A 12809-nucleotide genomic window follows, 5' to 3' on the forward strand; every position below is an offset into this window, starting at 1 on the left:
TCCTCGAGATAAAAAGTGTTTGGAACATAAGCCAGATAAGAGTAAAGTTGCGATATTTGTTAAATGCAAAAAGTATGATCCAACATGCAAACCTGACTGCATACCACAAATTGGAGATTGTCCGGAAACGTGTCCAATTGGAAGATCAGATTGCATTTTTAAGATTCCAGACGATTATGAATTAACTTCACCTCAAATCGTTGAATGCCACAGGAGTGATCCTACTTGCATACCAGACTGCAGCTTCAAGAGAGGAGAATGTCCAATATTCTGTAAACCAAGTAAACCACATTGTGTTTTTAAAGTACCTGAAGGAGAAGCACCAACAGAAGCGTTACCAACATATGTAATTTGCGAAAAAGATGATTCAGATTGTGAACCTGATTGTGATCCAAGGAGAGGTAATTGTCCGAGAACTTGCAAGAAATTTGAAACCAATTGCATTATACATGTTACACCTCAGTATGAAGATTGTGATCCCAGAGATCCGGAATGTCCAATTGATTGTGATCCTCATGATAAAATGTGTATGAAACATAAACATGACAATAGCAAAGTTGCTATCTTTGTTAAATGCAAAAAGTATGATCCAAAATGCAAACCTGACTGCGTACCAGAGCATGGAAATTGTCCTGAAAAATGTCCAATTGGTAGACCAGATTGTATTTATAGGATTCCGGAAGATTATGAACCAACTTCACCTCAAATCGTTGAATGCCACAGGAGTGATCCTACTTGCATACCAGATTGCAGCTTCAAGAAAGGAGAATGTCCAATATTCTGTGAACCAAGTAAACCACATTGTGTTTTCAAAGTACCTGAAGGAGAAGCACCAATAGAAGCGTTACCAACATATGTAATTTGCGAAAGAGGTGATCCAGATTGTGAACCTGATTGTGATCCAAGGAGAGGTAATTGTCCGAGAACTTGCAAGAAATTCGAAGCCAATTGCATTATACATGTTACACCTCAGTATGAAGACTGTGATCCTAGGGATCCGGAATGTCCGATTGATTGTGATCCTCATGATAAAAAGTGTATGAAACATAAACATGACAATAGCAAAGTTGCTATTTTTGTTAAATGCAAGAAGAATGATCCAGAATGCAGACTTGGAGGAGAATCACCAATAGAAGACTGTGATCCCAGGGATCCGGAATGTTCGATTGATTGTGATCCTCGTGATAAGAAGTGTATGAAACACAAACCTGATAAGAGCAAAGTTGCAATCTTTGTTAGATGCAAGAAGTATGATCCAGATTGCAGGCCTGACTGCATTCCAGAACAAGGAAATTGCCCGAAAATGTGTCCTCCAGGAAGACCCAATTGTTATTACCGAATTCCAGACTATTATGAGCTGCCAAAGCCAGATATTATCGAATGTCACAGAAACGATCCAACGTGCATTCCTGACTGCAGCTTCAAGAGTGGAGAATGTAAACCATTCTGTCCACCCTTTGACTTTCATTGTGTTCTCAGAGTACCAGAAGGAGAAGCTCCTGAAGAAGCTCTACCTACATTTGTAATTTGCGATACTCATGATCCGTATTGTGAACCAATTTGTGACCTTAAAAGAGGAGATTGCCCAAGGACTTGCAAGAAATTCGAATTGTCATGTTTAGTACCGATACCACCGCTGTACGACGAAGAATGTGATTCTAGTGACAGAACGTGTTTTAAGTATAAACCGGATAAGTCCAATATAGCTACTTTCGTTAAATGCAGTCGTTACGAAATCAATTGCAAACCGGATTGTATACCGGAACAAGGAAATTGTCCGGAGCATTGCCCTCCAGAAGATCCGGACTGCGTCTACAGAATACCAGTCGATTATGAACCCATCTCTCCCAAGTTCGTTGAATGTAAGAAATATGATTCAAGTTGTATTCCAGACTGCAGTTTCGTGAGAGGAGAATGTCCAATATTCTGTCCACCAAGTGACGTACATTGCGTTATCAGAATTCCGGAAGGTGAGGCCCCTGAAGAGGCTTTACCCACTTTTGTCACATGTGAAACTGTAAACGAGTTTTGTTTTCCTAACTGTAATCCAAATATACCAGGAGATTGTCCAAGAACCTGCAAGAAATATGAACCTAGCTGTGAACTAATTATACCGTCGCCTTACCAAGATTGCGATCCTCAAGATTCTGTCTGCTTATCAAACAAACCCAAACACAAAAGAGCCAAGCTTGCCATCTTCATTAAATGCAGGAAGTTCGATCCAGACTGTAGACCCGACTGTGATCCTAAACTGAAGAATTGTCCTAAATATTGCTCTTCGGGTAGACCAGATTGTATCTACCGTATTCCGAACGATTATAAACCGAGATCACCGAAAATAATTGCATGCAAGAAAAACGATGCAAATTGTCATCCGGATTGTCATCCGAAACTTAACGATTGTCCATCGATGCCGTGTCCACCGAACGATCCACACTGCGTGATTCGTGTTCCCGAAGATGAAATAACGGAAGACCTTTTACCCGATTTTGTAGAATGCGATTACGATGATGACGAAGATTGTCCAATTGACTGCGATCCCAAAGAAAATAACTGTCCGTTCACTTGTCCGAATAAGAATCGGGAATGTACACTGAGGATTCCTCCGCAGCACAAAGATTCCGATCCTCATGGTACACCCTACCAGCCATCCAAACCGAATCGAGCCAAGGTTGCCATTTTCATTAAATGTAGAAAGTTCGATCCAGAATGTAGACCGGACTGTAATCCTGATCTGGACAATTGTCCTGAAACTTGTCCTCCGGGAAGACCAAACTGCATCTACCATATTCCGAACGAAATCAAACTGAATTCGCCGCACATAATTCCATGCAAAAAATACGATCCCAATTGCATTCCGGATTGTCATCCGAAACTTAACGATTGTCCATCGATGCCGTGTCCACCGAACAATCCACACTGCGTGATTCGTCTTCCCGAAGATGAAATAACGGAAGACGTTTTACCTGATTTTATGGAATGCGATGACGAAGATGACGATGACTGTCAAATTGACTGCGATCCCAAAAAGAACAACTGTCCATTCACTTGTCCAAATGATCAGCGATGCCTGCTGTTTATTCCTCCGCAACACAGAGATTGCAATTCTAGTGATCCGGATTGCCCGATCGAGTGCGATCCCAAAGATTTAGACTGTCTTAAGTATAAACCGGATAAATCTAAGGTCGCTGTATTCGTTAAATGTGAAAGATACGATCCGAGCTGCAGACCTGATTGCGATCCGAAGAGAGGCGATTGCCCGAAAATTTGTCCACCGAATAAACCGAACTGCATCTACAAAATCCCGAGTGACTTCCCATACAATAAACCAAAGGTAAGAGAATGTTCATTGCACGATGATCACTGCGTACCGGACTGTTATCCAGAGAAGAGAGACTGTCCCATATTTTGTCCTCCGTACGATATGGAATGCGAAATCGTCGTACCGGCAGGATCCAATTTACGATTGCCGGTTGTGCGCGAATGCAGAAAGGGGGATATCTATTGTCAGGTCGATTGTATTCCGCAAAATAATTATTGTCCGATGGAATGCCCGAAGTTCGATCCGAATTGCGTCATCTATATTCCTCCTCAATTCGATGGTAAATATAAGAGACTACCGACTAAAGACGCGGAATGCGATCCCAGAGATAGGCAATGCAAGCTTTTCAAGAAACCTGATAAGGCCAAGGTGGCGATCTTCGTGAAATGCAAGAAATACGATCCTGAATGCAGACCTGATTGTCTGCCGGAAAACGGAGATTGTCCAAATCAATGCGACCCGAGCAGACCGAACTGCGTTTACAATATTCCAACTAACTTCACTCTGAATCGACCAAACATTGTCGAGTGTAGAATAGATGATCCTAGTTGCATACCTGATTGTCACCTGAAGAAGGGCAATTGTCCTCTGTTCTGTCCACCGAACAATCCGAATTGCGTGATTAGGGTACCAGCGGCGGAGTCGCAGGATGAGTCTGTTCCGCTGTACGTAGAATGCGATCCTGATGATGAAAACTGCGTGGTAGATTGCGACCCGAAACGAGGAAATTGTCCTTCCGTTTGTCCTAAACACCAAAGAGGATGCGTGATTAACATTCCTCCTCAGTTCATTGAAGAGTGCGATGTTAGGAAACACGACTGCAATATACCGGTATTCGTGAGGTGCGATCCGAACGACGTGTTCTGTAAACCTGACTGCAATCCAAACCTTTACAATTGTCCATCGAGGTGTCCGCAAAACAATTCGAAGTGTGTGTTGAAGATTCCGCATAATGCTGAATTGAAGCAGCCGATTTACGAGAATTGCGAGTACGGTTTGGACTCGTGCGCGCCGGATTGCTTCATAGATGATAACTCTTGTCCTCTGTTCTGTCCCCCGTACGATCCCGATTGCGTTGTCATGATTCCGTATGGAGTATACGCAACGCCAGTCGAGATAGTCGAGTGCGAACCGTTCGACGACAACTGTCAGGTGTTGTGCGAAGCAGTAGAGGATTGTCCGTCGCACTGTTTGGAGAACGAAACGCATTGCATTGTGAAGATTCCGAAACAGTTCAACTCGCACATACCCAAGTTTAGGTTGTGCAAAAAGTTTGATGCAAATTGCAAGATCGATTGCGATCCGAGATTGGACAATTGTCCGGACGTTTGTCCGAGGAATCAACCGAACTGTGAGCTTTTGATACCGAGCAACACGGAACTAACCCAACCCGATTTGATACCGTGCAAGGATAAGGATTTTTCATGTAAACCTGATTGCAATCCGCGCAGAAACAACTGTCCGATGTATTGTCCTCCGTACAATCAGCAGTGCCAATTGAGAATACCGGAAAAGGCAAAGGTCAATAAACCGAAATTCGTCGTGTGCCAGTTTGGTAACACAGATTGCATTCCCGATTGCGATCCGCGGGAACTCAATTGTCCGGTCATTTGTCCTGAGAACAAACCGAATTGCGTGGTGAGGATTCCTCCGCAAGTCAATCTTCCGATCCCAGTAAAAGGACCTAGGAAACCACCGCAGACGATCAACGTAGATTCTCCGTACGTGATATGCGATCGGTTCGATCCTTACTGCACTCCTGACTGTGATCCACGAAATAATGGATGTGCGCAAATGAAATGTCCGATGAATGATCCGAAATGCAAGATATATTTACCAAGCGATACCCTTTTGAATGCCCCAACTTACAGCAAATGCAGGCAAAACGATTTCAGGTGTACTCCCGATTGCGACCCGAGGAAGAGAAACTGTCCCACGCAATGTCCACCCAATGATCCGGACTGTGCGTATTTGTTACCTGCAGATTTCCAAATGGCAACGCCGAATTACGTTAACTGCGAACCGCACGATATGGACTGTATTCCGGATTGTAATCCTAAGAAACACAATTGTCCTATCACATGTCCTCCGTACGCAGCTGAATGCGAATACAATATACCTCCGTACACGACGATGAATGCTCCGAATGTGATCACTTGCGAGGAGAACGATCCTAGTTGCGTGCCAAACTGTTACGAAGGTGCGCATTGTCTGCAAGAATGCGATTACAATGAACGCGATTGCGAGGTCAGGTTACCACCGGACACCGTTGTTAACGTACCACAATTCGAGCGTTGCAAATGCGTGCCGGATTGCGATCCGCACAGAGGAAACTGCCCGAAGATTTGTCCACCGGGTAAACCAATCTGTACGTACAGAATACCCGATCACTCGATGATGTCACTGCCTGAACCGATCACCTGCAGACCCTACGATCCCAACTGCAAACCGACCTGCAATCCGCGAAAGAACACGTGCCCTCTCATCTGTCCACCTTGCGAACCGATTTGCATCGCGAAAGTTCCCAGAAGGACGATAGACGATGATTACGGTGACGACGACGACGACGATGATAGCATAGAAGTGGACATTGCGATTGGGCCGATCCAGAAGAGGCCGGGATTCAACGATGACAGTGGTGTTTATCATCCGCCCAAGGAGAACATAGGTATTAGCGTGAAAGAGAAATCGAACGAGGAGGAGGATGAGGAGGACGATAGCGACTCGTCGAGCGACGAGGATAGTTCCGGCGATACGGTACAGATCGAGATCGGTGTGAATCAACCGACTATCAACGAAATTGATGATGCGGACAAACGAAATGAGAATTCGGGAAGCGTGGAAGTTATGGTGGAGATTGGAAAAACGAATGACGAAGAAACGAACATCGACGAAATTCCTGTCGTCGAAGAGCGGAAGAAGAGTAAAAAGAAGAAGAAGCACCATGCTGGTAAGTTTTGATTTGATTGATATTGGAAATGGAAAATGTTAAATTTCAAACTTTTACATTGCAGTTGTGCCCTTCATGAAGACGGAGGAGCACTGCGAAGACTGTCGTAACTTCTGCGTAAAGAAGATGATGAAGAAGAAGGGCGGCGTATGCATAGACGACGTCTGCTACTGCGTCATGTAATTTATTATGGGAATTGATTTAAACTTATTGTAATTAAAGTAATTTTAAGAAAACCACCACTGTTTCTACTAAAACTCCAAACTAAACCACAATAATCATCTATATAAATATAATCTATATAAATTTTAGCCTAACTTAAATCAAGTGAATTTGTTATTCGTTTGGACAACGTCTGCTAAATAGATTTGTCTAGATGAGATTAATACGAAATGCAATAATTAAGTTGAAACTTTCATTTAGGAGGGTGGAAATGTGCGAAAGGTATAAATGAGAAGAGTTCCAATTTGTAGCAACTACGTTTTATTTATTGCAAACTTCTTTTTTTTCGTTACCTAATTTAATTAACTTGTGGGATTAAAGCTGTTTAGGGGGTCTCTTCCAATCGAGGCAAGTGTCCAATCGGTGGAAGTCAATTAATCGACAACACCTTTACTTCCTGCAATTGCAGACTCCGTCGATGCATCTTCCACCTCTGAAACCCTTCAGCATGGCGAGGCAGTGGGCGGCGCAGACCGAATGGTTGACGGAACCGTAGGGCGTCGATACGCTCAATAAATCGCAGGTCACCCTGCGTTGCCTGTTGGCCCTTTCCACAACTTGTCCTGCAAAGAAAGGAAGAACAAAAAAATGAAGCTGCAATTAAAGCGGCGCCTCGCCGTAAAACAGAATTATCTGGATTAGCTGAACGAGTCGAGTGGAAACGCACAAAAATTGAAACCCTCGAGATTTAACATGTGTAGTTGTCGAGATTAGATTAGATTAGTTTTCTACCTTCGGCATCTTGCTCAACCGGTCCAGCGCTCACGAAGCTGGCAACCATCAGGCACAGAGCGACCAAAGCGAAGAAGAATTTCATCTTATTAGTTTTTGTTTTGTTGGTTTACTTGAGGAAAGTCTTGATCTATTAGACACGATCTTCGTTTTGATACTGCTTTGAAAAATGCCAACGTCCAGTATATATACGAATCGCATCCATTCGGTGCGGTAAATCCCCATTTCCAATACTCTTACTCTTTGCTCTTATCAGAATGAGCAGCGTATTTTCCGCCAATAATCCTGGAGCCATAATTGGAATGAGCTGCACATGAATTAGCTTTGAATAAAAAAAATAAGTATGCACAGAGAAGCGTGCTTCGCATGTAAATGTATCTTTGTTCGTATTAATGTGATAATATTCGGCGTTCTTTCCAAATTTATTTTCGCTGGAAAAATTATATAATTTACAGTTTTGCGTTCCTCAAATAGCACGGTAATCATTGATCATTCCGAGAAAACGTACATCCATCACGGTTTTCTATTTTAATTATGAATATTTATTAGTTTGGTATGGAAGTACAGTAAATTTCTGCATATTCCTTTTGTTCAATGCTTATTTCTATACGAATGTTTTGGTTATTACTAATTGCTATGTATCTGTATCGGTTTCAAGGTTGACTGTTCAACATAAAAGATTTGTTGTTTTAACAATTATTTAAATGCAATCGATTCATTAACAAATTGCTATATTCTTGGAACTAATCTTCGGATTTGATTACATCTCGATTTTCTTATCAAAATTATGAAGTGTTGATGGAGATTTGTATTTTTTACATAAATTAAACCAAAAATGCTTATGGAATCGTTAAAAGTTAAAAGTGAGATTTTAATGGATTATTATTTCATTAACGTTTGTCCTGTTTATTCATATTTGGATCAATATGTCTTATCGATGTTGAGAAAACGTCTCGCGAAATCGTTTCTAAACAGGTTAGCGATTTCTCGTCAAGGTTATCGTTAGATAATGATTTTCTTTAAATATAAATAATAAAATAAAACCTTATAGTATATAATTTTTCGCTGGGCAATTAAAATTTGCATTCAATAATACAATAAATTTATAAATAAATATTTCCATCGATAATTGCAAGAAAAAGAAAAAAACTATGAGTGATTCGAATCGTTTCGCAAAAATAATAACTCTAGCTTATCGCAGAGCGAATTTTGAATATGTTTTTTCTAAATTTGGGATAAAGCAGATGGGATTTCCCGTATACATCTTGTTGTGGTTTCATGATTAAATTGGCGGGTATAAAAGGGGAAGCGTTTTGCTGAGACCATCAAAAACAGATTCGTACGTTGTCGAGTAAAAATGAAGTTCATTGTGGTTTTGGTTGCTTTTGCCTTGGCTCTTAACTTGGCGATGGGTTTTGAGGATCCGCAAGAGATCAGCGAAATTATCTGTGAGTAAAGAGATTTTCAACTTTCCAAGTTTTTGGTGTTTATTTAGACAAAAAAAAATGTTGTTCAGATGAAGGCGATGGTTTTCTGGATGCCAGCGAGGTTGGTGGTAGAACCAAGAGGGCAGCGGTCAGTTGCAGGAAACCGTTGAGGTTAGCCTGTCTCACCAATTGCCGCAATTACAGAGGAAAGAGGATATGCATCATAAGATGTAGATGTTTTTGAAATCTGCATATCACCTGTACAGTGCACATATATTTATTGTGATAATACGTGTATTTATTGTTAATTTTAATAAACGTATTTTTTTTTATATTCGATAATTTTTCGATTTACCCAAATGCAATTTTCCTATCTTAACCTAATTTTGATATAACTTTAACCCTTTGATACATCTGCAAAAGACTAATGGCGCTTTGTTAAACTAAGATTCGATGACTGCGCCATGCATACAATTTTGCAAAAGCATAGTTTTACCTGTATAAAAAGTTGGGCGGATATATCCGCCACCATTAGTTAAACTTAACTAATTATAAAAAAATGTGTGTTTTTCAGATGTTCTCACACATTTCCGGAGCCCACGTTAATTCTGCAGTGACCATAGCCGCTTTGATCATGGGTAAAATCGACATAATCACCTTTCAGTTTTACATTGTGGCTCAATGCTTGGGTGCTTTGGTCGGTTACGGTCTCCTTTGGGTGAGTACAACTGGTTAACTAAAAGAATACCATTTAAATAACGATAATTGAAATGATGCAGGCTTTGCTAGGAATCACCGCGGAATCACCACAAATTCTCTACTGTCACACCACGATATTTATGGTAACCGAAGTGCAGGTATATTTGACTATTATTTAATAAACTGTTGAAATTTAGTTAAAAAATATGTTTTTTTTTTTTTAAATTTTAAGGCTCTTTTCATCGAGTTCATTGCAACGATGCTACTGTGTTTAGCTGTGAGCGGTCTGTGGGATGAAAATAACGATAACAGGGGAGATTCGATTCCAATTAAAATAGGACTTATTTTGACTGGTTTGATCATTGCTACTGCTAACTATACTGGAGCAAGTTTCAACACGTTCAGATCTCTTGCGCCGGCCGTATTTTATAATGAATGGGAGCATCACTGGGTAAATATAACTTTAATTAAATTATTTTTTAATTACGTCCAGAAAGTTTGTTCCAATATTATAACTTCATTCTATTAATTGACAAATTCTACTTTACTAATAACTCAATCTGATACACGTGACTTTTAATTAATCAATTTAGTTTTACTTTATAATTTTACTAAGTTCATAAAATAAGTTACAATGCAATATTTAAAAACTAATGCAGAAAGAAAGTGCTAAATCTATAGCCATAGCCAACTTTTCTTCCAATTGAATTTGAAAAATAATGCTTTTAACAAATCCAGAAAGTAAGTTCTCATCTTTAAATTAGAACCTGTTAGCTTACCATATTTTTATATAAATTGGAACTTACTTTATGGATATTCGCCTTCACAACAACATCTAATCAATTCATTCTAATTATTCTTCCAGATCTACTGGGTTGGTCCAAATCTCGGTGGAGCCCTCGGAGCCTTGATCTACAGATTCCTGTTGCAGTCGAAATAGAATAGTAAAGAGATTCAATCGATCACAATAAAGTTGTTTACTATTTACTGTTTTGATACATGTTTATTTTTGTTTTCCACCATTTCGGTTGCATCCAATTGCGTCCCTTTCGTTTTCGCTTCGCGTGTTCCCAGCCTTCTTGATTAATTTATATGCAATACATTAGCCCTCCGACCGTTCGATCCCGTAATTATACGGAAAATGCGGCAGCGGCGGAATGATAAATTTGCATTTTCATTTTTTCGGGCCTCCTCCCAAGGATAATTAAAATACTAACAGCTAAAACTGTAACTTCGGGTCAAGGTTAAAATCGAACACTTTCGCCAATTTTGTACAGGAATAGCCACACTCTTTACATTTCATTTCTACAATTTAATTTAGAGATTTGTATCTAGAATTCAATCAATTTTTTTGAATGATTATATAATAAAATTAACGGTATTATTGAGCGAAATTCATGGAAATTAATAATGGAAAAGTGCAGATACATCATGGATTATAACGTCTTCATAATTTTATAAGTGAATTGAGTGAGTGTAGGTTACAACCGGCGTAAACATAATTAATTATATTACAAAGTCAATATTTAAACAGTGAAAATATATGTGCACGCTTTTGTAGTTAAAGTGTGAATTATGAATTTAAAATAAAAAAGAAAATAACAAAGAAAGTTATTGTTTTTTCTCGCATTTTCTTTTAACTTAAACAGAAGTAATTAATGATAATTATTGCTTCTTTTTGCATGCGTTTTCTTTTAACTTAAGCAAAATTAACTGCAAACAAAATTACGAGCAATTAACTTCTAAAGGAAAATAAAAGTGATATAATTCAATTGATAAAAGGTAAAAATCATAACATTGGTAGGAATCCTTCAAAACTAACATAATGCTATCTATTTATCGAAATCGAAGTTTTAAATAAATAAATGTATTGATCCATGCAACAAACAAACACGTTACGAATTTAAATTTCATGTATTATCTTGTATGAAAATCTCAAAGCGGACACGGGAAATAGTTTAGAGAGAAAAAAACAGGGATGAAAAGTGATATAAATAATTGTTTCATAATTGATTTGCTCGGCACGCGAGCAATAATTACCGATTCGTATTTTTTTCCTCTCCATCTTCTATAACATCGTTTGTTACATTTACATTTAAAGCGTTATTTACTTTTGTTATTTGTTTATATTCGCCCGATCCGAATCGCATTTCTCTTTCTCTTTGTGAAACGAATAACATTCGTGTTGCTCGTAAACCGCATAATACGTGAATTGTAAATTATAATTGCACGCTTTTTTCACTCTCTTTGAAATCATCATTTTGCATTGCAATTTTATGTGTTGTTGTCTTCTATTAAATGCAAAACAATAATAACAATCCAATTTGTACATTCTTTGAGATTTTATTGAAGTTTTGAATATATTGACATCCCAAATTATAGCTAAGAAAATTGTATAAAAATAAATTTTAACTTGTTCATTTTTGTAAAATTATTAATATTATTGAAATAAAAAAATACTAATAATAAAGAAGTAAAGATTCCATTAAAAAGTAATGTTTTATCAACACGAAATTCAGTTTTTTCCATTGTTTTGAAAATTACAAAAGTAACTGTAACTTGTGAACTAAACGTTAGATTGTCATGAAATTTTGACAGGTGTCGTCTGAGGATTGGTAATTCCTAAAAATCATATGGATTTTTCGATAGAGACTCCATGTATATGTCAGCCTACGAACTTATTGAGTGATTGAGTGATAGACTTTTGGTCCTAAATGGGCAACTAAAAATGATTAAATACAAATAGAAATAAATAAATTTAGTTGAAATTTTTAATATTTTGGTTTTAAAGAAAACTTTACTTTAATTTGTAGAGTATTTGTAGAGGAAAGGAGCAAAAAGGAAATTTTGTTCATGGTTCAAGAGATATATTAGAATTAGCTAATAATTATATAAGATAACAAAACTTTGAATTTAATTTATCCATTTTTTCTATAATTTAAAGATTAAACATGTTTTTGTATAGTCAAGAGAATAAGTGCGTATTGCACACCTGTATATTAGATAAGAGATCAATAAAAATATGTGCGTTTTGCACACCTACTTACTTGATAAGAAAGCATTAAAAATTAGGCGAAAATACCTAATCTACAACACCGTGAATCAGCTGCACCTGTGCATCTCAAACATTCTAACAATTCTAATTATGGAACGAAAATGAGTGCGTTTTGCACATCTATTTTCTATTTATCTATTTTTGGATATACATACCGGAACTGAACAACTGTATCTCATTAATGAATAGTTATATTTGTTTACTATTGTGCAATACATTTTAAATATACACTTACTGGAGTTTAATTGTAGTTCAGTTTATTTAAATCCTAAATGAAATTTTAAATAGCCTAAAACCAATTAGTGAAATTTATCCCACCTCGCAAATGTTCCTTCAATCAGACTGGAAATCTAAAATAAATTAAATATACCCAATGGCACTAACAAAACAACCTTGGGAATA

General features: G+C 38.1%; 2 protein-coding genes across 2 annotated transcripts; one reads left to right on the forward strand and one right to left on the reverse strand.

Moving 5' to 3' along the window:
- Positions 1 to 6738: 6738 nt before the first annotated feature.
- On the reverse strand, positions 6739 to 7374 carry LOC108558285 (defensin). The gene is made up of 2 exons (XM_017915154.1): positions 7227 to 7374; positions 6739 to 7057 (listed from the first exon to the last, which is right to left on the reverse strand). The coding sequence occupies exons 1-2, from the start codon at positions 7309 to 7311 to the stop codon at positions 6885 to 6887; spliced, it is 258 nt and encodes an 85-aa protein (XP_017770643.1). The 5' UTR covers positions 7312 to 7374; the 3' UTR covers positions 6739 to 6884.
- A 1808-nt stretch (positions 7375 to 9182) lies between these two features.
- On the forward strand, positions 9183 to 10339 carry LOC108558287 (aquaporin AQPAe.a-like). Its single transcript, XM_017915156.1, has 4 exons — positions 9183 to 9371; positions 9433 to 9510; positions 9585 to 9803; positions 10218 to 10339. Exons 1-4 carry the CDS (start codon positions 9213 to 9215, stop codon positions 10290 to 10292), a joined length of 531 nt encoding a protein of 176 aa, XP_017770645.1. The 5' UTR covers positions 9183 to 9212; the 3' UTR covers positions 10293 to 10339.
- The last annotated feature ends 2470 nt before the right edge of the window (positions 10340 to 12809 follow it).

This window comes from Nicrophorus vespilloides, unplaced genomic scaffold (genome assembly GCF_001412225.1).
Source record: "Nicrophorus vespilloides isolate i.1.1-1 unplaced genomic scaffold, Nicve_v1.0, whole genome shotgun sequence".
Classification (NCBI taxonomy): domain Eukaryota; kingdom Metazoa; phylum Arthropoda; class Insecta; order Coleoptera; family Silphidae; genus Nicrophorus; species Nicrophorus vespilloides.